Raw genomic sequence first — 22,965 nt, forward strand, 5'->3', positions numbered from 1 at the left:
CATATAGCGCGCGAGCCGGATCCCCAGCGCCGCGCGGGGCCAGCTCCTTCCTGCAAATCCTCCTGGTCTCGCCGGGTTCTCCCTTCCCACCACGTAGTGATTTCGGTCACACTGCTGGCTGGTGGGGATACGGCATGGCATAATCTGACCTATAGTCTGTAGACTCTGTGCATCGATAGGTATATAGACACACACACCCACACAGACAGATGGGAGAAGCTCTTACACCACCCCTGCAGAAAGAAATGTTACTTGAAGACACTGGCATGCAAGTTTCTGTTTTCTCACTTAGACACGCGCAACCAAACACATATCCTGTAGGTGGGAAAGTATTCTGTCAGTATTTTCCTTGTTCTCTGAAGCTGTTTTTAATATACAGATAAACTATTTTATCCCCGATTCAATATTTGCACTACCGATTTCCCTGCCCTTACCTTTTTTGCAGCCCTCTTTTGCTTTATTTTTCCTCGTACCTTTTCATATTGTTTGCTTTAGGTGTAGTCCGTGGACACGTGTCCACACTGCAATCAGTCAGTGTGGTCATACATGCCCACTCGAAGCTAGTTCATGGGTCAGTGGCAGTAGGGTGGATACGGCCCCGGAGTAACTGCCCCCACCCCGTTGGACCCTTTCCAAGCGCACACTGCAGGCTGCGGGATCGCACGGCATGGGGGTCCTTCTCCTCCCTCATCTTGGGTCTTTTGATGGGGTAGGACGAAGGTGTGAGGCGCGAGTTAGCAGGCTAGAACCATTTAGTGCGGAAAAGAGATGGTGGTGGTTTATAACAGGGGGGGCTAAGACCATGAGCTGCATGGAGAAAGTAAGCTGCGATAGCTGTTGACTGTCCTCTACCACGAGGACGGGGGCCACGGGGGAAGCTAGCAAGCAGCAGCTTCAAAGCCAGAGGAGCTTCCTCCTCCTCCAGTGTGTCACTCAGCCGACACACTGCAGGATGCAGCAGAGGCTGGCGGGTTCCTTGAGTTCAAAAGGGGAGCAATTTTATTAAAAAGAAAAGTGCTGTCTGGAAAAGGTGACGTGATGGAGATCTTTTTTTTTTTTTTGTAATTTATTGCACAAAATTGTAAAGGCATGTTTTGCTGAGATGCAGAAGTACCTCATCCTGAGTCATTTTAGTCCAATACAGAATGTAGTCATCTCAGTACTGGAGCACGCTTATTTTGTTTTTTCCAGTGCAACAGTTGTACCAGAATTGAGGGTCAAACAGTCATAGTACTGAAATCCCAAGTGCAATCTTCACACATAGTTGCTCCCTATATCTAGACTGATTTTGTAATTTTGCCTCCTGCATCTCAGCCAGGGAAGGGGATCTTAAAAATAACCAAAAAAAGATATTTTAACGTTATAACATTTTGTCTTGCTGTTAAAACAGCTTTATATTTTTCCAAGGTGGCCTGGACTAAAACCTCATTTTCCTGTGATTGACCACAGGACTTCTCTTTCAGGGCAGGGAAGATGCTACACAAGAGTGTTTTGTCTGAGTAGCCATAAGCCTACATTTGTTATATGTATAGTTATGGTCTCTGGTTCATCTCAGTCTTTGCCTTCTTCAGGAGCAGACTCCCTGGGTGGCGTTGGGTTGGTCACAGAGTGATATGGTTTCCATTCCTTCTGGAGGTAAAATGCCTGAAGCTAGTCACCTATATCCTTAACTTCAGGTCAAAAAACCCTTTCAAGGTTCAATGAGAAGGAAACAATGGAATTTCTGTAATAATTTTATTGGCATCAGTCATTTCTCTGCTATTTGCCTGTGAGAAACTCATTACCAAGTAGCCAGAGCCAGATGACTTGGAATCAGTTAAGATCTGGGCTTGGCCATCTTGCATCAAGCCCTGACATCCAATTGCCTGCCACAAGTTGGCTCATGTAAGATTAAAAGAGAATCTGCCTGCTGGGAACACAGGGTGCCCTCGGGGCATAGCTGACAGGCCACTGTCATGGCCCATGGTTGGTGTACACGAGTGAGAAGTGATCGGATCAACTCTCCTTTCAGAGTAACAGCAGCACTAACATGTTGGGATCATTACGTTGACAAGATGCATCTTGCTACTAGGAAATTCCTAATGACTGAGAGACAAGCATAACGAAATAGTGAGGGGAGGACCAACGTAGCACCTCAAATAAGGTCCAGCTCAAAAGAGATGGAACAGATCTTCCGCTGTTGGTTTTTTTTTTTTTTTTTTTTCTTTTTATCCACCCAAGACTTCTCATTACTTACCGTTCCCTAGGCTGTGATTCAGGAAGGACTCCCCACGTTCTAGATGGTACAGGTGGGAGCAGCCCAGCTGTGGTCAGTGGGAGGCACCATCTCGCCGTGGTGGCCCTCAGGACCCAGACACGGGCAGTGTGCTCCGCGGGGCGGCTGGGAGGATGAGCTCGCCTTTCCAGCGTGCTGAAAACGAAACCTGCGGTGCTTTTGGTCTGTATTTATGCTGAGTGTTACTCTGACTGGGCATAGGGAAAAAAAGACAAAACAAAAGCAACTTGAAGATTTAAGTGGTTATAAAAAATGTAGGTCGGTACATTGCTATTATAAAAGGCAACTTCTCCATAACTAGACATGGGGTCGCAAGTGAATAAAACTGTAAAGCTAAGGTTTGGGTTGCACTTCATGTCCTTCCTACTTGGCACCGATACCTGTGGTCATGCTCTGGAACTTTGACTTGTTCTTGTCATTTTTGATACACAAAATAAACAAAACATGAGACAAAGGACAAACTTGTAAATAGAGGAGCAGCCTCTGGAGAGTTCTGATTTTATTTGTTTGCATTTTATTACCTTCTTATGCCAGCTAATAAGGTGAGTTACCTTGCAGCAGATAGATGCAGATAAGGCTGATAGCCTCTGGTGTCTGATTTTGCAAGCAGGGAAGTGAGTCGCTGAAGTTATTGGTAGTAAGCTGGAGATAGCCTGTGAAAAAGATACCATCTCCTGTTTCTGTTAATTAGAAGAGTATACTTTTATGAGGCAGATTGAAGTGATTAACTGTTGTTAACTGTTTGGGAAAAAAAAAAAAATGTGAAGGGGCTAGTATTCTTCATAGCTTCACTGAGGAGGAGCCACGCTCTGAACCACAGTGAGCCACTCTAGCCACCCTGACCAGCAAAGACAAAAGGCGATTTGCCCATAGGAAGGACAGAGATTGCCTGTTGACAACTCGAAACAAGCTGAAACCCTGTCTTTGAAAATTGTTGCTGCAGTGTAAGTTGAAATCCCCTTTCTTGGACCTTGCCAACAACTGCCTCGGAGAATATTACAGTTTAATGGCCTTTCCTGGTAAGGCAAACTCGTAGGAGCCAGGAGAGGAGCTCATGTAGGAGCGTTTTACCATATGCCAAGTTTGGTGCCATTGAATTGAGAAAGTACCAGTGCATAGGAAAAGATAATGGGAGGAAGCAAGACCAGCAACTGCACAAAGTGAAAGGAGAACTGAAAGCTAGATGCTGTCTGCTGACATAAACCAAAAAGTCCTGTAGGCAGTGAAAAGGTCAACCACTTTCCAGGACAGAGTAGGAGTAGGTTCATGTCAGGGAAGAACCTACACCCATCTAACTTCTACAATTTTTCCTTGAACTCTGAGGTTCACAGTGAGGGTCAGAACAGGCACACTGTTGAAATCAGCCTTTTGCGAAACCCTATAGGACTGGAAATGTGACTGTCCCTGGTGAATACATCCATGCCGTGCCGCCGCTACGGACTCTCCAGCACATACCTAACAAAATTTCTTCAGGAGCAAAGCGTTAGTGACATCAACCCATACCTGATTGCAAAAATCTGTAGTTTTTTCTGTAGGACTACTGTGTCAACACATTTTAAGCTGCCTCCAACCAAGCATGGAATTATATATATATATGTATGTATATATATATATATTTATGTATGTATATATAAACAAGTTGAGACTGGATTAGAAAGCTACTGTCAATTACTTCAGATGAAGTGGATTATTCTGTTGCTGCACTTAAGTGGAAACCAGTAACAGACATCATCAATGTTCAGATTACATGTATTATTTGTTATTGTACTGACATTCCATGTATACTTTACTTGATCCCATGCTGTTTCTAAACAAAAATGTCTTTCACCCTTCAGGAAGAAAGAAATGCAGAGTAAAAGCAACACTGAAAGGTAAATTGAGGTTGTAGTGGTTTTTTCAACAGTGAAATATGTAATTGCCAGCACATTGTCTGTTGCTGAATGGTGAGTGATGCTCCATCCACTAAGAATGCTGGTGTTTCAGATGTTCATGCAGATGTCCTGCGAGATTATAGCTGTGTACTGAACCCTTGGTGCCCTGTGATGCGCTAGTCATGCTCTCCAGTAAGGACACCCAACATACACCTGCCAGCAAGCAGTGACATGCTCGAAGGGAGGGATCTGCTAACTCAGCACCTAGCTTGCACCAACACTTCAGCACCAAATGAAACAGTCCTCCTAAGGTAAATACCTAGCTACCTGAAGTGATGGAGAAAAGTCAGTGCCTTTGAAGGCTTCCACGGGGAGATCTTGTTTAGGGAGATCCTACATTTGGATGCGCCAGCCCTGCAGTCTGGATCTTACCCTGGGCTGCAGCCGTGAAGGGAGGCGTCAGGACACTGAGGCTGCTCCCACTGCTGAGCTGCTCTTCGCTTTGAGGTATTTGAGGGCATGTTTGTATCGCTTTCTGGCCACCGGCCCCATGGCACTGTTGGCCTGTATGCCACCTGCTCTGCCCTCCATGGGGCAGACTCGTCTCTCCAGCTTTGGTCGCGCTGCAGACCAGGGTGGCAGTGGGGCATGTAGGGTCCAGCCACCTCCTGGGCAGAGACCTTTGGTAGAGCTGTCAGCAAATGGCCCCTGATCCACCACATTTCTTGCTCCTCCTGGGCATGGCCTGTTTCTCCTCTTCCCCACCCGGCGCTCCCGCTGGGCTCTCTCCCCTGGCATCCACCTGACCGCACGGGGAGGGGGCCAGCACCAGGGTCCTTGGCCTTTCCAACCCACATCCGTAAACGCTGGAATTTAGCCCACAGCTTCAAATGCTTATGTCCCAAATGCAGTGGCAAAAACCTCATTAACTTCAAAGAAAGTTAGACTGGTCCTAGTGAGGAACTCTGTTTTCCTAAGGATGAATTGTTCGTGGGCTGCCTTGTAAATTTAGCCCTCGAGTTGCAGTCCCAGTAACCTGGATGTTAGGGCATAGGTGTATTCTTGTTACTCATCTAGCCCATGATTTTGCTGTTTGTCAGTGAAGGGTCTGTCCACCTGTCATCGGATTGTGCAAATCCACCTTCCACGTGAGTTGGGATTTAAGTTTCGCTGTTTTTCAGGGTCTGACTATGTGCAGAGGGAGTTGTAGTCATTTTTTTTTTTTTTTCCATGGGAACTTCCTTTCTCTAAACACCACCCCTTGGCAGTGGACCTGCTGACACCTCAGAGCGAGGCACTGATAAAAAGGGCAGCCTGCCTTCCTTCTCCACACTCAGAAGCCAGTGGCAGAGGCTACTCAGGAGCTTGGAAGCTGCTGGCATCACAGGCACCTCAGAGCGAAACATCGACAAGAACCATGAGCAATAACACTGGTGAGTTTTTAGCACTTGATATGATCGCCTATATTAGATGTGCTGTTTGGCACATCTTCAGGGAGGACGGCAGCTCCCGTGGAGGTGGGGGGTTTCTCACACCCCTGACTGCTGTGGATGACACCTTGGGGAAAGGTGTTTTAGTGCCACCACTGCTCCCGGGGGATAGGTTTGCTCTGGCTACGCAAATTCTGCTTTTGACATATCGGTAAACCAACTGAAAAATGCAAATCGCTTTTCATCAACCTGTAGACATCTGGCTCTATTGGTGATAATGTCAAAGAAATGCAGCTTTTCTAAACTTGTTCTGTGTCAAGGTGAAAGGAATTCCTTTCTTTCAGGTTACTTAACCGCATAGATTATTGCTCTTTAGTGATGGCTGATACCATCTGACAGAAGGTTCAAAGTAACTGAAAAGGGGATTTATTTGGACTTGAGCTCCATCCCGCAGCCGTCCTGCCTGCCCTATTGTCAGAAGATCCTGCACCTACCTAGGAAGGTGCCTGAGTCACTCCTGTAGCAGCTGCTGAACCACCACCCCTGGGGTTTGGGGTGCAGCTGAGGAGCTGTGGTGCTCGGTGGTGACTGGAGCGGGGCCGGGAGCAGCTCTCCACAGCCATCAGGAGGGGAGGGGTGTCCTGACACCGCTCCGAGCCCCTCCATTTCACACCTCCCTACTCTGGGTGTGGATGATCTGAAATTTTCCAGGAAGTCTTGGGCAGCAGCATCTTTGGGATGTATTCTCATGTCTCTGGGATGTGAGGGTGTTTGCCTGGAGTTTGGGCAAGGATGGGGAATAAATGCAGGTGTCCAGGTTTTGCACTTTCTTGTAAAACTGCAGTTCTCACCCCACTTCCCTCCTGTCCTTCTGAGCAGCCTTTGTTCCCACTAAAGCCAGGCATGCTATAAACACTCTGCTCCGTGTTAATATTTTTTTTTAAACCCCATCACTTTATCCTCACGGAAAAAAGGCCCCAGATCCTTACCAGTGCAAAGTCCTCATGTCCCTGGTTCTGTTCTGGGCAATCACTGTGCTCTTGAATTTCTGAACTTCTCCCCAGGCAGGTCGCAATACGATGGGGCCAGCGGGTTAGCATGGGAAGGAGGTCTATAAGTGATAAATCATAGAACTAGGAGGTAAAAATAAAAATAATGCCTTGAAATTTCTTCTAAAAAAAAAGGCAGATAAAAAAAAAATCTGACAGACTTCAGGCTTTGGGTTTGCTTCTGTCCTGCCCCAGGAGGGGCGAGCACAGCCAGGGCTGAATTTCTGAACTTCTCCCCAGGCAGGTCGCAATACGATGGGGCCAGCGGGTTAGCATGGGAAGGAGGTCTGTAAGTGATAAATCATAGAACTAGGAGGTAAAAATAAAAATAATGCCTTGAAATTTCTTCTAAAAAAAAAGGCAGATAAAAAAAAAAATCTGACAGACTTCGGGCTTTGGGTTTGCTTCTGTCCTGCCCCAGGAGGGGCGAGCACAGCCAGGGGCTGCCTCTTGCAGCTCGAGCCTCTGTCCTGCGGGCGGGTGCGTTCTCGGCGCGCTTGGCTCTGCTATCAATCGATAATTCCCGTGTTGGCAAAGCGGGGTGCCCGCAGGCAGGCGGGCACCGGGCAGGAGGCAGAGCAGGCAGCCGAAAGCGGCGGGTAGGGGCTGTCCCCGGGGAGGGAGCCGCCTCGGATGCGGCGGTGGGCATGCCGCCAGCTCGCTCCACGGCGTTCCTTGGCACGGGACACCGCTCCGGCCGGATCACAGGTTATCACGGGGGTGTTGGCGCAGGTACAAGCGCAGCGTGAGTGACGGGCAGTGCTGCGTGGGGGCAGGTCTTTGGCACCGCGCTCCGCACTGTCAGGGCACGTCCCAAGTCTGTGTTTTTCCCCTGTGCATCCTCAGCGTCGGTGATGTCCAGAAACAGGGGGTGCAAAGGCGGTCCCCAAGTTAGGAAATGCTGGAAGGATGGATTCCCCAGGGCCCTTTCCCAGACCCATCCTATGCATTCAGCTCTCACACCCCTCCATAGCCCTCTCCCATCACCAGGGCTCTTTTCTGGTAGCTTCTCAGCCCGGCACCAGGGTTTCCATAAGGAACAAGGTTGAGCAGCTTTGATGGCTGGAGATTTATTAATGCTGAGGAAGACGCATTTCCCCTTCATCCTTCTCAAGAGGGCTGAGCAATTTTAGCTGAAATTTTTTGACACATACACACCCCCTGTTGAACAAAACATCAGCCCGAGGTTGGCATCTGACAGGCAGGAAGCAAGCAAAAAGCACTCAAAAATGAAACGAGTTAACAAAAGGTAATAGCCAATTTTAAGTTGATTCGCTGTACCACTGATTACTGTTATGTAATTAAGATAAATATGGTTTATATAGTTACTAAGCAGAAATACACGGAGGTAGTAATCTGGTGGGGATCCATGGGCAGTCAGTTCAGTTTACTCAAGGCTGCGGTCGCTGCCCGGTGCAGGTGGCAGTGGGAAGCGTGCCTGGGATTTCAGCCTGCCCTGGATCCAACCCTGCCTGTGGCACCTCTCATGCCACAGCAGCTACCAGCAGATTTCAGCCTCTTCGGTGTTAGGGATGGCTCTTGTTGATACTCAGGTTAGCACAGTTGCCTGGTACCATACAAATCTGTCAAGACATTTGGTGAATTAATCCCTTCAACCATTATGCCTTTGACTTGGTAGTTTCTAAGCTACCATAAACATTTCCTGACTGTCCCATATCTTCATCTGAATCAGTCATGAGCCAAGTGCTTTTGAAGTATTGTTACTCCCTACTGTTTTCATAGAATTTATCCTCTATCCTAAGGATATTTAATGGGCAAGTACAAGACAGGTTAAACACTTCCACCTATAGCTCAGCCACATTCTGGCACACTCCAGCTTTCCCTGTCACACCTGGGGAGCCTGCCAAAGCCTGAAGCAGTGAGCCCAAACCCCCATCTTCACTGAAAGCTGAGGGCTTTCTCTTTGCTCAAGTGCATCACCGGGCTGTGCCTCTTGGAGCCCCACTCCTATGCCACAGCCCAGAGGACGAGCTGCTGGGCACGGAGGTGCTGAGGCTTTTCCCAGCCCCACTCCCATCCCGATCTGCAGGAGTAGAGAGCAGCCCAGGTGATCTTTAAATGCCATGTCTTCTTACAAAATCAGCACAGAATTGGGAACCTGGCAGGGGCTCTTGCTGGACACCGAAACTCTGCTGAAGTGAAGGGGTTGGCCTGAGGGGGGGCAGTGCTCGGGGGTGACTGTGCTGCAGCAACCCGCCCCGAGCAGGGACCAGCACCTGCCTCGTCCTCCGGGGCCACTGCGATGTGCCTCTGCCTCCCCCCGCACCGCCCAGCGAGCCCGAGGGACATGGGACTTCTCAGGTGACCTCTGAGTATTTCTGTTCTATTCTATTCTATTCTATTCTATTCTATTCTATTCTATTCTATTCTATTCTATTCTATTCTATTCTATTCTATTCCATTACATTACATTACATTACATTACATTACATTACATTACATTACATTACATTACATTGTGTTACATTACATTGTGTTACATTGTATTGCATTACATTATATTATATTTCATTATATATGTGACATGTGATATATGTTTTATATATTGTTATTCTATTCTATTCTGTTCTATGATACGATATTATTCTATACTCTACTTTATAGTGCTCTGCCCCCCACGTTTAGCATCCCTCTGAGGCAGGCAGCACCTCTGCAGCACTTGCAAAGATTCACATATGCAGATTTCCATAAGAGGTTGATTAATGACTGCTGTGGTATTATTTGGGACTAATTTTCGAGGGGGAAATGCAAGGAATCAGCTTCAGTGCCCTGAAGAGCCCTATTTCCCAGGCCCTTGGCATCTCAGTGACACTGGGGATCTCAGCAACTGAGGGGAGCCGAATTTCGGCACATTCGGTTTACTCCCAGCTTGACCATGTGTGCTACGTTTTGTAAGGAACAATTAATTATTATTAATTGTTAGGAACAATTAATTATTATTTGATAATCACGGAGGATGTGTTCAATGCTAATATAAGGCTAGTCTTTGACTAGAGAGGAATACGCTGAGATATAAGTCCCAATAGTGAGGTTTAATTTTTAAGCTGCCCTGTGCTAGGTGGGGGCCGCACCTACGAACGTGCCTTGGCAAGCAGCGCTTCCTTCGCCTGTCCGTGCTGCTACTACTGCTATTACTACTTGTTTTAATACCTGCAAGAACAAAAAACCATCTGTGATACTCAAGGAGCTGATGCTCCATGCCTTCGGCACGGCACAGCCGTGCAGCAAGCAGGAGCTGCTGTCACAGCCTCGGCTTTGACAAGGTGCCACCAGCAAAACAGCTGAGCAGGTGGGGACAAGGAGGAGAGGGCTCAAGGTCGTGGCAGGACCACGGGCACTGCCCACGGGGGTGCTGCGGCGGCCAGGACCTTTGGTGGGCTCCCACGCGAGATGCTCGGGGGAGTGGAGCCGCCTCGCAGCAGCCGCAGCGATGGGATGCAGGTGCTTTGCCCCTGCTCCGCTTTTGAGAGGGGGAAGCAAGACTTTTGCAGAAGTAAGACTCCCAGTATTGCGACAAAACTTGCAGTCATGCCAGCTTCCCGGCCCACGGCGCGCCGCGGAGCCGGCTCGTGGCTGCTGGCCCCTCCGGCCGGCTGGCAGCATGACAGGGTAGGCGGTGGGCCAGTGGACGTGGACTGCCAAACCAGTGGGAGCCCCCCTGCGGCTTTTTGGCTGCTGAGGAGCCAGCCCCGAGGGCGCGGGGATGCCGGTGGGATGCCTGGCGGCGGGCACGGGCAGAAACCTTCATGCTGCTGCCACCTCCCTCGAGCCGCTCATGCCCCACTCGCCCAGGGCCACCTCCGAGGCCGGACGCCCCTCGGGCTCGCCGGGCGGCGCGGGGGCAGGCAGAGGCACGCTGCCCCGGCCGGGGGGAGAACGGTCGGAGGGCGAGGCGGGCGCTGGTCCCTGCTCGGGGCGGGTTGCTGCAGCACGCTCACCCCTGCCAGCATCCGTAACCCATCCCAGCAGCAAGGCCCTCTGTATCTCTATACACATATACTAAGTATTTATTGTGTTATGTCTGTTATGTTATATGTTACGTTATGTCATATATATTATTGTATTCTATACGTTTTAATATATTATTATGTTGATCTATTATTTAATATATTATTATATATATTATAACATACTATACTGTACTATAATATCACATATCTATCATATAATAAAATATATAAATCATTATATACAATTATTATAGTGCTTATATTGTATATTATACATTATAATATAATAAATTTATATGGTTTCTATATCATATTATATTATATCATATCATATCCTAGTATATATTACATTATATTATATCATATCCTATTATATTATATCCTATTATATTATATCATATCATATTATGTTGTATCATATTATATCATATTATATTATATTATATTATATTAATTATATTATATTATATTATATTATATTATATTATATTATATTATATTATATTATATTATATTATATTATATTATATTATATTATATTATATTATATTATATTATATTACATTACATTATATTATATTACATTATATTATACTACATTATATTATATTATACTACACTATATTATATTATATTACACTACACTACATTATATTATATTACACTACACTACATTATATTATATTATACTACTCTATACTTTATTTTATATATATATATATATATAAAGTGTTGTACAATCCATTACTTGTGGTGATCCTCCACATGATTCCTCATGCTGTATCACTGGGCACTTAGATGTTTTGGTGACTCACGGGGCTCCACTAAGAACAAGAAAACTGTCTTTACTGAGGAATTTACCATCAATTTTTATTTTTTTTTGCTTCTTTCCCCCTTTCCGGTGACGGCTTTCCAGGGAGCGATCTGAAGGTCACTGGGATCGACTTTCTCAAGAAGCAGAACTCCGTCCTGCACCACACGGACGAGTACAGCATCGGGAGCCCGGTGCTGCGGCGCGGGCAGGCCTTTCAGCTGCAGCTCAGCTTCAGCAGGGAGCTGAAGGCTGACGACAAGCTCTCGCTGCGTTTCGGCTTCGGTAAGTGGGTTCCCCTCCCCGCGGCCGTCAGGCAAAGCGGGACAGAGCCCCCCCAGCCTCCGGCCGCCCGTTCCTGCTGCCGGGCATCGCCCGGTCGTTGCAGCCCCCCGCCGCCCTTCCCCACGTTGTGCTGGGTCCGTTTCCAGGAGAAAAGCCAATGAAAACCAGGGGCACCCTGATGTCGCTGAGCGTGAAGCGGGAGCAGGATCTCAACGGGTGGCAAATCTCCATCGTCAAGAAGAGCGGCAAAGAGGTAGGGCCCGTGGGCAGTGCTCCTGCACGAGGGGCAGCGCTGCCAAGCCCGGCAGGAGCTACAGACCCTCATACCCCTGCCTGGCTTTCCCTTAGCCCTGTAATTTTAGGTGAGCAGCAGCCTTGCCCCGTTTTTTTCGTCGCTCCCCCTCTGAGCGTGCAGGACGTGCCCCTTCCCCACCGCCTTCCCCCCCCCCCCCCCCCCCAGCACGGATGACCACAGCCGCCAGTTTCGGCACCGGTGCCAGCGCCAGGCCTGGCGCGCCGTGCCCGTGCCCGCGCCTGTGGCCGGGGTGGAGGGTCCGTCACGCCGCCTCTCCTCGTTGCCTCCCCAGTGCCTGCTGTCTGTCACCAGCTCGCCCAGGGCCCCGGTGGGAAAATACATCCTGAACGTGAAGACTGGGGCTAACATTTACAAACCCCCAAACGGTTCCATGTACCTTCTGTTCAATCCTTGGTGCAAAGGTGAGTGGTCCGGCAGCCGGGGGTGATAATCACTGCTGCCAGGGATTGTCCCTGGTGGAGCTTTTCCTCACATTTTTTCTCCTCTCTTTCCCACATACATTGCTTTTCCCCCAGAAAACACTGCAAGCAGCATCCTCACGGAGCCAGCGGGAAACTGGGCAACAGCAATGACCCACTCCTCACCCCCCAGTGACGGGTTAAGGGGCATCTCTCTGTCACTTCTGTTTGCACCTCTGTGTCACCCTTCTCTGTTTCCCTAGGCCAGCACAAGGGTGGACTGGGTCGGCTTAAAATCCAGACAAAAAAATAACCAGTCAGAAAAATGTGTGGTGTTGGTTGGCATCAGTCCCCCAGTTCTCTCTGCTGTCTACCTAGTTCACTAAAGTGTTTGGTCAGAAACAAACGTTCTGCTAAAATAATGGTCATATCACAATAGTGGTCATATAATAATGATAGTGGTCATAAAGCAATAGACCTACAGGAGTAAAATAAAGGTTAGTCTTATAGGAAATTCTTCCATGATAGGAAAAAGAAATGTGAGTGCTGCGCGGTCATCATTTGGTGTGAATGTTACAGACCACCAGCTCCCCCAGTTTAGCTTTCCAAGGAAAAATTCGTATAGCATGTGTGCAAAGCACCTAACACCTGAAGGGCTTTTTTTTTGCTCCAGATGACATCGTCTTCCTGGCCAGCGAGGCGGAGAGAAAGGAGTATGTGCTCAATGATACAGGCTACATCTACGTTGGGTCCGCATACCGCATATATGAAAAACCCTGGAATTTCGGGCAGGTAAAACACAGCTGTCTTGTCAGCGTTATTACCCTTATTTGCTCTTTCTCCCTTAGGCATTCCTTTAAATGAATCAGGCCTATAAACAGGTTAAGCCTGTGAGTAGCTCCAAGTGCTTGAATAATCCTGCCAGCTTCACCGGGAGGGCTCACCTGCTTAGAATAATCTGCGTGCTTAAGTGTTTTCCCCAGCCACAGCTGGGGAACAGGATTTAATGGCACGTTTATAGCCAGATCACAAGACCCCTGGCAAAGGACACGGTAACTGGGGACAGGGCATTTCTGGTTGAAAAAAAATCCTGTAAGGAGTCTTCCCCGCTCTTGTGCAACACATTAGCTGCCGGTAACCAGCTCGTGAGCCATGGAGAGGGCTGATGGGGGGGAAAAAGTCTGATTATTTACCTGTTGCATCATGATTGGGAAAAAACAGGGGAAAAGCACTGGCAGAGGTTGTCATTGGTCAAGCTGTGCCTTCACCGGCTGTGAGGTGAAGTGTTGGGTGCAGGACACAGCCAGCCTGCCCACTCAGGAAGGGTTTTCCTCCGCGCTGCCGCTGAGATGAGTGGAACGACAAACCCGCTCGGGCTGGATATCACGAGTGGATGCCAGAGCAGGTTTATTTGTACCCTGTAGGAAGCACACAGGCACCCGAATGGAGCATCCTGCACCCTATCCAGACAGACTTCCCCACCAAAACCTGTTGGAATCTGAGTTTTGGTTGTTTTGGTTTGGTTTGGGTTGGGTTTTTTTGTGTGCGTGTTTTTGTTTTTGTTTAGTTTTGTAAGTCTGCAATTTCAAGCTGCAGGGTACAGATACCCAGCAAAAAGTGCTCCCACTGATGCCTTTTCCACAAAGGGGACAAAGGGCATTGTCCACAGGGCTGTTCCTATCCTAATATTTATTCTGCTGTTAAGCAATGAGAATTTATATTGATATTCTGCCAAGCTTTGTTGGATGTTTGACATCTCTGTGAATTGGACCTCAGGGAACTTTATCAGCAATTGCTAATTAGGAATGCTGTAATAATCTGCATTTATGTACCTTTCTTTCTTCCCCAGGGTTCATTTTGTACCTATGTCAATAGACCGAATATCTGTAGCTCTCTTAAATTTTCATTACTCTTGTGAGTAATTTGCAGGGCTGAAGGGAGATGACGTAGGTGACTTAGGACTATTCACAGGAGTAAAGATTGCTGGGTCAGGTTCCAACTGTGTTTGCAAGATACGTGAGATGGGCTTTTGTCTTCCAAGGTGGGATTTCATTTAAGCCCTTCATTGGAGAGAACAGCTTTGGGAAGCCCTGTAGGCTTGAAAATTCAATATCATAAAGGAAGTTTAGAAGTTAGGACTAGTCTGACAGTTTCCTCCAAGTACTTATAGAGACTTTGTGGTGATTGAGCAAATTCTGGTTTAGAGTGGTGTATAAAAATGTCTCCACTTTCTCTCCAAAACAGTTTGAGGAATTCGTCTTGGACGCCTGCATGTATCTGCTGGACAAAAGCAAACTCAAGCTGAGCACCAGAAGCGATCCTGTGTCTGTGTCCCGAGCCATGTCTGCTTTGGTATGCCTCTCTCAGAGAAGTGCTTTGGCCCTCCAGCTTTCCCTCCTCCTTCTTACTTGGTCCTTGAACAGCATTTCAGGATGCATCTAAAACGGGTTCCTTTGGGAAACCACAAGGAAAGAGCCAGAGGCATTTTGGGTGGAGGGAAGAGGCGAGCAAAATACAGCATCCCCCCATCTCCAAAGCTTGCAGCTGCCCCCGTGACTGTCCTTCTTCAGCAGCTGTGTTGGCAGGGCCAACATGAGGGTTGTGTTTCGGGGGGCAACTGCTCTCTGTGGTGGGACCCTTCTTGGAGCCCTGGGGTTTAAGATACAAAGTGCAGAGTGCATTTTGGCTGCCCCGAGCAGGGGTGCCACCTCCCTCTAAGATATCCAGGTGGAGGATTTCCAAGTAGGGGAGCCCCCCAGCCAGCACCAGCAGCCTTGCTGGGTGCCACAGGGTGGGGAGAAACCCAGGGGTTTAAGCCCTATTCAGCCTCATCCCCATATTTTTCTCCTTTGCATGTGTGTTTGTCCACAGGTTAATGCTAATGATGACAGTGGTGTCGTGATGGGGAACTGGTCAGGGATTTACAACAACGGGACCTCCCCTTTGGATTGGATCGGGAGCGTCTCAATTTTGCAGCAGTATTACAAAACGAAGAAGCCGGTCTGTTATGGTCAATGTTGGGTCTTTGCAGGAGTCCTCACTACAGGTAAACAATGAACTGTCCCCCTTCTCTGATATCCTGATTACTGTGCTAGTAAGCCGAATTACTGTGTCTCTGAGTGTTGGAGGTGACAGGATCTGACATGTAAGGAGAGGCTGAGGGAGTCAAGACTGCTCAGCCTGGAGAAGAGAAGGCTCAGGGGGTCTTACTTGTGTATAAATGGGAGGGAACGGGGCAAACAGAGCCAGGCTCTTCTCAGTGATGCCCAGTGACAGGACCAGAGGTGATGGGCACATCTCAAAACATGGGAGGTTCTGTCTAAACATGAGAAAAAAACTTTTTTTCCCTGTGAGAGTGACTGAGCATGGGCACAGGTTGCCCAGAGAGGTTGAGGAGCCCCCATCCTTGGGAGATATTCAGAAGCCATCTGGACACAGTCTTGGTCACCTGCTCTAGAGGACCCTGGGTGGGCAGGGGGGTCGGATGAGACAATCCCCTGAGTCAACCACCAACCTGAGTGGTTTTGTGACCCTGTGTTTTGTCTGTCTATGCTGCAGTCATGCGCTGCTTGGGGATCCCATCCCGCTGCGTGAGTAACTTCAACTCGGCACACGATACAGAGGGGAACCTGACAGTTGACACTTACCTGGACGAATTCGGAAGAATAAAGGAAGGGTTGTCCTTCGACTCTGTCTGGTACTGCCAAAGGGGGCTAATGTGTCCTACCCCCTGCACTGCCCCGCAGTGCCATGTTTCCCAGCCCCAGCAATTCCTTTGAGAATTTCCCTACTGCTTGGGGTTTGTTGCCCAGGAGAGAGAGAAAAAGCCTGGGGTTTCACAGGGTTACATGCAAATCCCCATCAAACCTGCCCTAACTTAAAGATTAAGGGACATCTCAACTCTTCGGGCTCTAACAGCTCGCTCCTTTTCTTTCCAACCCAAATGCACGCAGGAACTTCCATGTGTGGAATGATGTCTGGATGAAGCGGACAGACCTGCCGGCAGGGTTTGATGGCTGGCAGGCAATCGATTCAACCCCCCAGGAGCGAAGTCAAGGTAGGATTTGCCTAGAAAAACTCTTCTGCAACTCCCAAGGGAGGTAGGGACTCTTCATATGAAAACCATGGTGCCCAGTCAGTAAAGCACGTACTCTCCATGCACACCTTCATGCCCTTGGGCAGTGACATCCCAAAGCTGGAGGTCTCACTCCTGCTGTCTCAGCCCGGGATGGGAGGAACGGCGTTTCTCAGCAGGCAGAAAACAAACCTTGCAGGACGCTGTGGGAACATGAAAGTCATTTACAGTGCACAGCTGGAAATCAGAGCTAATTTCTCTTTCCACCATCCTCTATTTCTTTGGTGAAGTTGAGGACTCAAAACAGTCTGTAATAAGAGGTCCCACAGCTTTCCCCAGTAAAGATGCTTTCTGTAGAGCTTTCCTGAGGAAGCCAGGAGTCTGTTCTTTGGTAAATGAGAAGAGTGACTGCCAAAATTGGTGACTACCCTCCCTGCACAGGTGCAGGGAATATAGAAGCAGGAAAGAAAACATTAATCCTCAAGGCTGTGCAGAAAGTGGTGTATTGCCAGGAGATCAAACACAGGTGGCTGAATTCAATTGACTCCATCACCAAGCCATGACTTTTAAACCTTAAAATTATTTAAGTGAGGGGAAACACATAAAAGCTCTTACCAGACCTTGGTCATCTATAAAAAAAAAAAAAAAAAAAAAAAACAAAAAACCAAACAAACAGCTATGGGATAAATGGGGGCTTTTGGAGTTCATCACTGAGTTGGAGAAATATTTTCTAAGTGTCAGCTGCCATGGCCACAGATTCCTGCTTGGGTGGGTCTGAGAGTGGAACAAAAATTTAATTACTCTGCTCATATCTTGAAAAGCAAATGGTGTTGAATGTGCTTTCTAGGTGCTTTCCAGTGTGGTCCATGCCCACTGAAGGCTGTTCGAGAAGGGGAGGTGTATTTGCCCTTTGATGGCAAGTTTGTGTATGCAGAAGTGAATGCTGACAAAGTCTACTGGATGGTCAAGAACGTGAACGGCAAGGATAAGTACATCAAGCTGACTGCAGACACCCAAGACATCGGCATAAACATTAGCACAAAAGCCGTTGGGCAGGACAAGCGGGAAGACATCACCGCCCAGTACAAATTTCCCGAAGGTGACTGCCCCCCGTCCTCTAAAGTAGTGCCAAAGAGGAGACCCCTGGCCACACAGGTCACCCCATAAAGCGTGTTTTCTCCAGGAGAAAACCGTGGGGGTAGCTGCAGTGGCAAATGCCACATGAGGAGGCCTGGAGACCCAGGGGAGGTGACGCTGGTCCTGGGCATCTTCATGCCCACAGTGACATCTGCACGCTGCTCTTCAGGGGCAGGTGCGAGCAAGCTTGCAGGCAGGGGAAGAAATGGGCTGAGTGACCAGCCTCATGCTCAGACTTCCCGTTGCTTCATTTCTTCATTCTTCTCCTTTTTGTCCATCCATTCCCCCAGACTATTTTTTTTTTTTTTTTTTTGGAAACAAACAAACAAAAAACCAAACCAAACCAAAAAAATCACATTCCCTCCCCATGGTTCTCAGATCCAGCCATGTCATGCTAGATCTTCCCAGTGAGGAGTGGGAAAATCTTGGGCTGAAAAATGTAAGAGCATACATCCTCTAAAAGTGTCGCCTTCAGGCAATTTTTCCAGACCAAAATGCTTGTTAGATCTGGTGGTAATGTAAAGCAAGAGGGTCTCCCGAGCAGAGGCAGAAGGTGCCCTGAAATCCTCTCTGCTCAGCAGCAGAAGCGTAAGTAAAGGGAAGGTGATTCTGGGTGAGGAGACTGAGATACAGCTATCACCCATCTTTTTTTTTTTTTTTTTTTTTTTCATCCAGGCTCCAAAGAGGAAAGGAAGTCCATGGAGAGAGCTACTTCCTTCATACACCCTTCAGAACCGACAGTTCATCTACGCGCCGCCTCGACGGTGCCCATGCGTAACACGGCCGCCCAGCCTGCAGACCTGCCTGAGGCAGTCTCCAAGACTGGGGTCCAGCTTGAGATAACCAATAAAGAACCTTTGTACCCTGGCAATCCTCTTGAACTGGCCATCACAGTGAAGACCTCTAGTTCTGGGAGCTGGACCATCAATCTTGCCGGCTCCTGCCAGCTGCAGTCCTATACCGGGAAAATTGAGGCCAACCTCGGATATATCAACGAGACCGTCAAGCTTGAAGGCAAATCTGGTAGGCACGGAAAGCTTGCTGTGTTCTTTGGACTATTTACTGCGGCAGTCTGGGGTTTCACTCGAGCTAGCTCATAACAGCTCCGGTGCATGGCTCTGTAGGGCACCAAGAGCAGAAATGGCCTGCCTGCTGCTTACCTCTCTTATTGCTGCATTTGGGACTCTCAGTTGTAGGCTGGCATCCCACCATAGCAGGGACTAAAACGTGAAGGTTCTGTCCGTGCCACAGCTTCAACGAGAAATGGTTAGAAATTGCATCAGTGTGGGCAGACAGACATTTCCACGGGGCGAGTGAGGTGTGCTGGAGCATCTCCCTCCCGTCCTCGCCGTGTAAGCACCAGAGATGCCACCACAGGCTTCGGGTGCGTCTGTATGAGCCAGATCCCTCACAGGTTTCAGATGGCTGGAAATTTCAGCCTTTTTTTTGTTCTTGTGCTTGACGCTCTGATGTTGATGAGTGGGTGGCGAGTGTTATTTTCTGAATTCTTCGCCCAAGCAAATTTTAACCTCATGGCTGCCTGCCTGGCTTATCCCAAGAGCTGTTTGCTGTTCGTTGCGTATCTTCAAATGGGTTGCATTTCTGAGCACCAGCAATGTGCCTGAAATTTGCTAAACAACAGACTAACGAGTGATGAATAATTAACAGCACTTGCTCATTCCAAGTGTGAGTCACTCTCGCAAAAAAAAAAAAAAAAAAAAAAAATCTTTGCTCCTGGTGATTGCTGAGTGTTTTCATGCATATACCACGGCTGTCAAAATGCAGCAGAGTAAGGCACAAAGGTAGCTACATACATTTGGATATAAGGATGGGCTTTTTTTTTTTTTTTATTTCCTAAAGCCAGGAGGCCTTGCGGCTAAAGCAATGTTCGGGCTCCAGCGCTGTTGACTCTGGGGCTTTTCCAAGCCACTGGAAGTTTGTCCAGGCAATTAAAGATAATGTCTGAAGCGAAAGGAAAGCTGCTGATTTTATAGCAAGCAGTGCCTCAGAGAAATCCCAGGGAACACAGGCTTAAGTGTACCCAACCTCACGCTCCTCTGCCTCCTCCTGAGTGCTGGGGCAGCCAGGGATGAGGGCTGTCGAGACGCTGGAGTTGAGCCTGAGCCAGCATTTGGCTTGGTGGGGAGATGGCGTGGGCTCAGCCACCCTTCCCGTGGGCTCAGCCACCCTTCCCCTGGGCTCAGCCACCCTTCCCGTGGGCTCAGCCACCCTTCCCCTGAGCTGCGTGTGCCAGGTACCACCCGCCCAGCCAGCGCTTTGACCCCTGGGGACACGGCCCTGAAGGGCCCCCAGGTCTCAGCAAATACAACTCATCCTGCACCCTGCGACACCAGCCGCCAGAGCTGACTTTGCCACCCAGTTCCCAGGCATGTGATGAAGCACCAAGCGGTGTTTTCTTTCCTGCAGAGATGCAGGTCCCTCTGAAAATCGCTGCTGACGCGTACATGAAGACTCTGGCCTCAGTGGAAGACGAGGTGCTTATCCGCATCACCGCCATTGCCGACGTCCAGGGGGTGGGTGAAAAACTCACCAAGGACATGACGATGAGATTCGAGTACCCTCCCATCACCATCCAGGTGAGGCAGCCGCCAGCCCGGCTCCTTGGGGACGAGGGTTAAAGCCCTGCTTACTGTAGCACCATGTTGGTGTTAGCACTCCCAGGGGCATCTACCATACAGCCGCCACCTGGGACGCTCGGTCCTTAGCATTTTGTTTGGCTATTCAGCCTTTATTTGAAGGTTGAAAGCAGAGAGGAAATTAAGATTTATTGCCCCATCTAAAACGGGCAGGCAGGGGCTGCTGGAGGGAAAGGGATGGAAGAGTGCAGTTTGTGCAGGGTCCACCTCCGACCCCACAGCTCTACCTCCTAAAGGAGAAACATGCTAGGAAACCAGAGAAGAGCTGGGAAAACAGCCAGCAGGGCAGAGCACACAGTGCTGCAGGATGGCAGAAAGGATATGAGGGGCTAGTCCCCGTACCATGCTGGTGGTGAGAAGCAAACCTGCAGCAGCTCCAGGATCTTTATTACCCGCCTGATCCCCGGTATTTGGGTTTGTTCCCCTCTTTCTTCCTCTGCCAGATGCCAGAAACAGCCAAACTGAACAAGGAATTCGCCTGTGCCTTCATCTTCAAGAACAAGCTGAATGTGCCCATGGACAACTGCAAGCTGCTGGTGGAAGGCTTGGGCATATTTAAGATGTCAACATTTGATGAGGGGTAAGGGGATGAACCCAGTATGAAAGGAGCATGGCAGGACTCTGCATTGTTTCTTCTTTTTTTAATTTCCCTTGAAGAAGCAGTTAGGAGATTTGGACTAACAGCCCTCCTCAAGCCATGTTCGAAACCACGACATCTTTGGGTGCAGTCCACGCAGCAGAAAGACCCACATAGAGGTTGGCAGGCTCAGGGCATTTGGGCACAACAGGAGCTCTTCCCACATTCCTGCTGTGATGCTGGGTGCTGCCCAGATGGTGTGAACACAGCTGCTTCCTTCAGAGCCAAATTTAGTTTTCAGGGGTACGGGGATGCCTGGGGAAGGTCCCCAGGATCACCGGGACCACCAGCCAGTGCCACCGTTCCGAGCCCCCCTTGCTGCATGTTGGTCATGGGAGAAGGGAAACACTCGCCCTAAATGCACATAGCAGCTATTTCTGTAAGGAAAACGATCTGAAAGCAGCAAATAAGAACCATAACTCATGCTGGGACTATTTATTTTTTCGTTCTCCTTAGGGATGTAAAGCCTGGTAAGATCATTAAGTCTGAAATAATATGCACTCCGACAAGACTAGGAGAGAAGAAAATAGTAGCCAAGCTGACCTCGACCCAGATCAAAGCGATCTCTGCAGTGAAGGCCATCACCATCACCGAGTAGGACCTGCGCCTTGGCGGGCTGTAAACGGCGGCCTCGCCGAATGCGCAGCACCGCTGTGTGTCTCAGGCACTTCTTGCCTCCTTATTTGCTAAATAGTACTCTAGAAGTAAAGCGCAAAAATCCCATTAAGCTAAGGGAATGAAACTGACTTAAAAGGGCACGGTTGCATTGATTGCAGTTAATTGTGATTCAATAAAGATGGTTAAAATCGACTGTGTGCTTGGGTTGGATGGTATGGCCGGGTTGGGATGGCTCCGAACCTGCGAGGGGACGTTCCCACCTCAGGCCAGGGACCGGAGCTCACGAAGGCGCCAGCGTCAGCCGGCGGTGGGGGTGAGCCCGGGGGTGTTGTGCAGCCCCTCGGATACCAGGGCCAGCAGTGCTGTGGCTGGGAGGCCCCCAGGGACCTCACCACACCACAGGCTGCTGCGCGGCAAAAGGGAAGTTTTAAGCAAATCCCTCCCGGGTGATTCCCTCTCCCTCCCAGCTAGCCAGCTGGGGAATGTACCGGCTTGCACCTTTTTTTGTCTTTAGACAACAAAAAGAGCAAACCTAGCACAGTCTCCCCAAACACCGTTTTTCATACCTTTTCTTCCTACCCCACCCAATTTCTTTTGGGGGGTTTTCAGGCATTTGTGGAAGGAGTACCATCTCCAGCAGCACTAACCGTGCTTCCCTAGTAATGTGTAACTTCCACCCCTTCACCCCGAACGCTGCAGGATTTACAGGTAGGACCTTGATGGTGGCGTGTGCATCTGGAGCATTTCCAGCCATGGTCATGTCGAAGGAGACAACAACTGTGCACAGCTGGAGCCCGCTGCTGTGCTGCACACCCCAGCACCTCCTGAGCCGGCTGGCAGCAAGGGATTGCTCTGCCCCATGGCATCACCATGACGTGGCCAGCAGCTGTCAGGCACTGGGGTTTCCAGCATTTCTGTGAGGAAAGAGGAAACTGAGCCATGTGGTAGTATAGGGGGTTATTTATTTAAAAGGCAAATCCTCAAGCTTTAGGGCTGTGGAGTGGAAAAAAGAAGTGGTGACTACACTTGGTTATGTGCCAGCTCACAGAAGGGGAGGGGGAAGAAGGGGAAGAGGAAGGGGAGGAGGAAGAAAGAGAAGAGGAAGAAAGGGAAGAGGAAAAAAGGGAAGAGGAAAAAAGGGAAGAGGAAAAAAGGGAAGGGGGGAAAAGGGAAGAGGGGAAAAGGGAAGAGGGGAAAAGGGAGCATGAAAACAAAACAAAACAAAACAAAACAACATTTTGACCCCTCCCTTGTGTTTCAAACCCTGGAGGAGTGCCCAGGCAACTGCTGGGCCACAAAAGGTGGTCTGGCTGCCCCAGCCCCAGCCGCCCCCCTGCCCATGGGGTCCCAGCACCCTGTGGCAGGGCTGGGTCCCCACAAGGCCATCTCCTGTGGTGGCACGGCGGGGAGCAGGAGCCCCTCTCTGCAGGCAGAG

At 49.0% G+C, this 22,965-nt stretch overlaps 1 protein-coding gene across 1 annotated transcript; it reads left to right on the forward strand.

The window, feature by feature from the left end:
* The first annotated feature begins 4,526 nt into the window (after positions 1-4,526).
* Positions 4,527-21,703, forward strand: TGM4 (transglutaminase 4). Its single transcript, XM_042806435.1, has 15 exons — positions 4,527-4,653; positions 5,415-5,579; positions 11,513-11,692; positions 11,839-11,945; positions 12,280-12,409; positions 13,080-13,198; positions 14,651-14,758; positions 15,278-15,452; positions 15,965-16,103; positions 16,360-16,463; positions 17,329-17,580; positions 18,294-18,641; positions 20,046-20,215; positions 20,719-20,855; positions 21,369-21,703. Exons 2-15 carry the CDS (start codon positions 5,564-5,566, stop codon positions 21,508-21,510), a joined length of 2,127 nt encoding a protein of 708 aa, XP_042662369.1. The 5' UTR covers positions 4,527-4,653; positions 5,415-5,563; the 3' UTR covers positions 21,511-21,703.
* Positions 21,704-22,965: the final 1,262 nt, after the last annotated feature.

Source organism: Tyto alba, unplaced genomic scaffold (assembly GCF_018691265.1).
Source record: "Tyto alba isolate M040663 unplaced genomic scaffold, T.alba_DEE_v4.0 Super-Scaffold_46, whole genome shotgun sequence".
In the NCBI taxonomy this organism is placed as follows: Eukaryota; Metazoa; Chordata; class Aves; order Strigiformes; family Tytonidae; genus Tyto; species Tyto alba.

Coding starts and splice junctions, on each gene's coding strand:
- TGM4 (XM_042806435.1), top strand. Junction 15,453..15,964: donor TGCAGGAGTCCTCACTACAG/GTAAACAATGAA, acceptor TCTATGCTGCAG/TCATGCGCTGCTTGGGGATC. Junction 16,104..16,359: donor TTGTCCTTCGACTCTGTCTG/GTACTGCCAAAG, acceptor AAATGCACGCAG/GAACTTCCATGTGTGGAATG.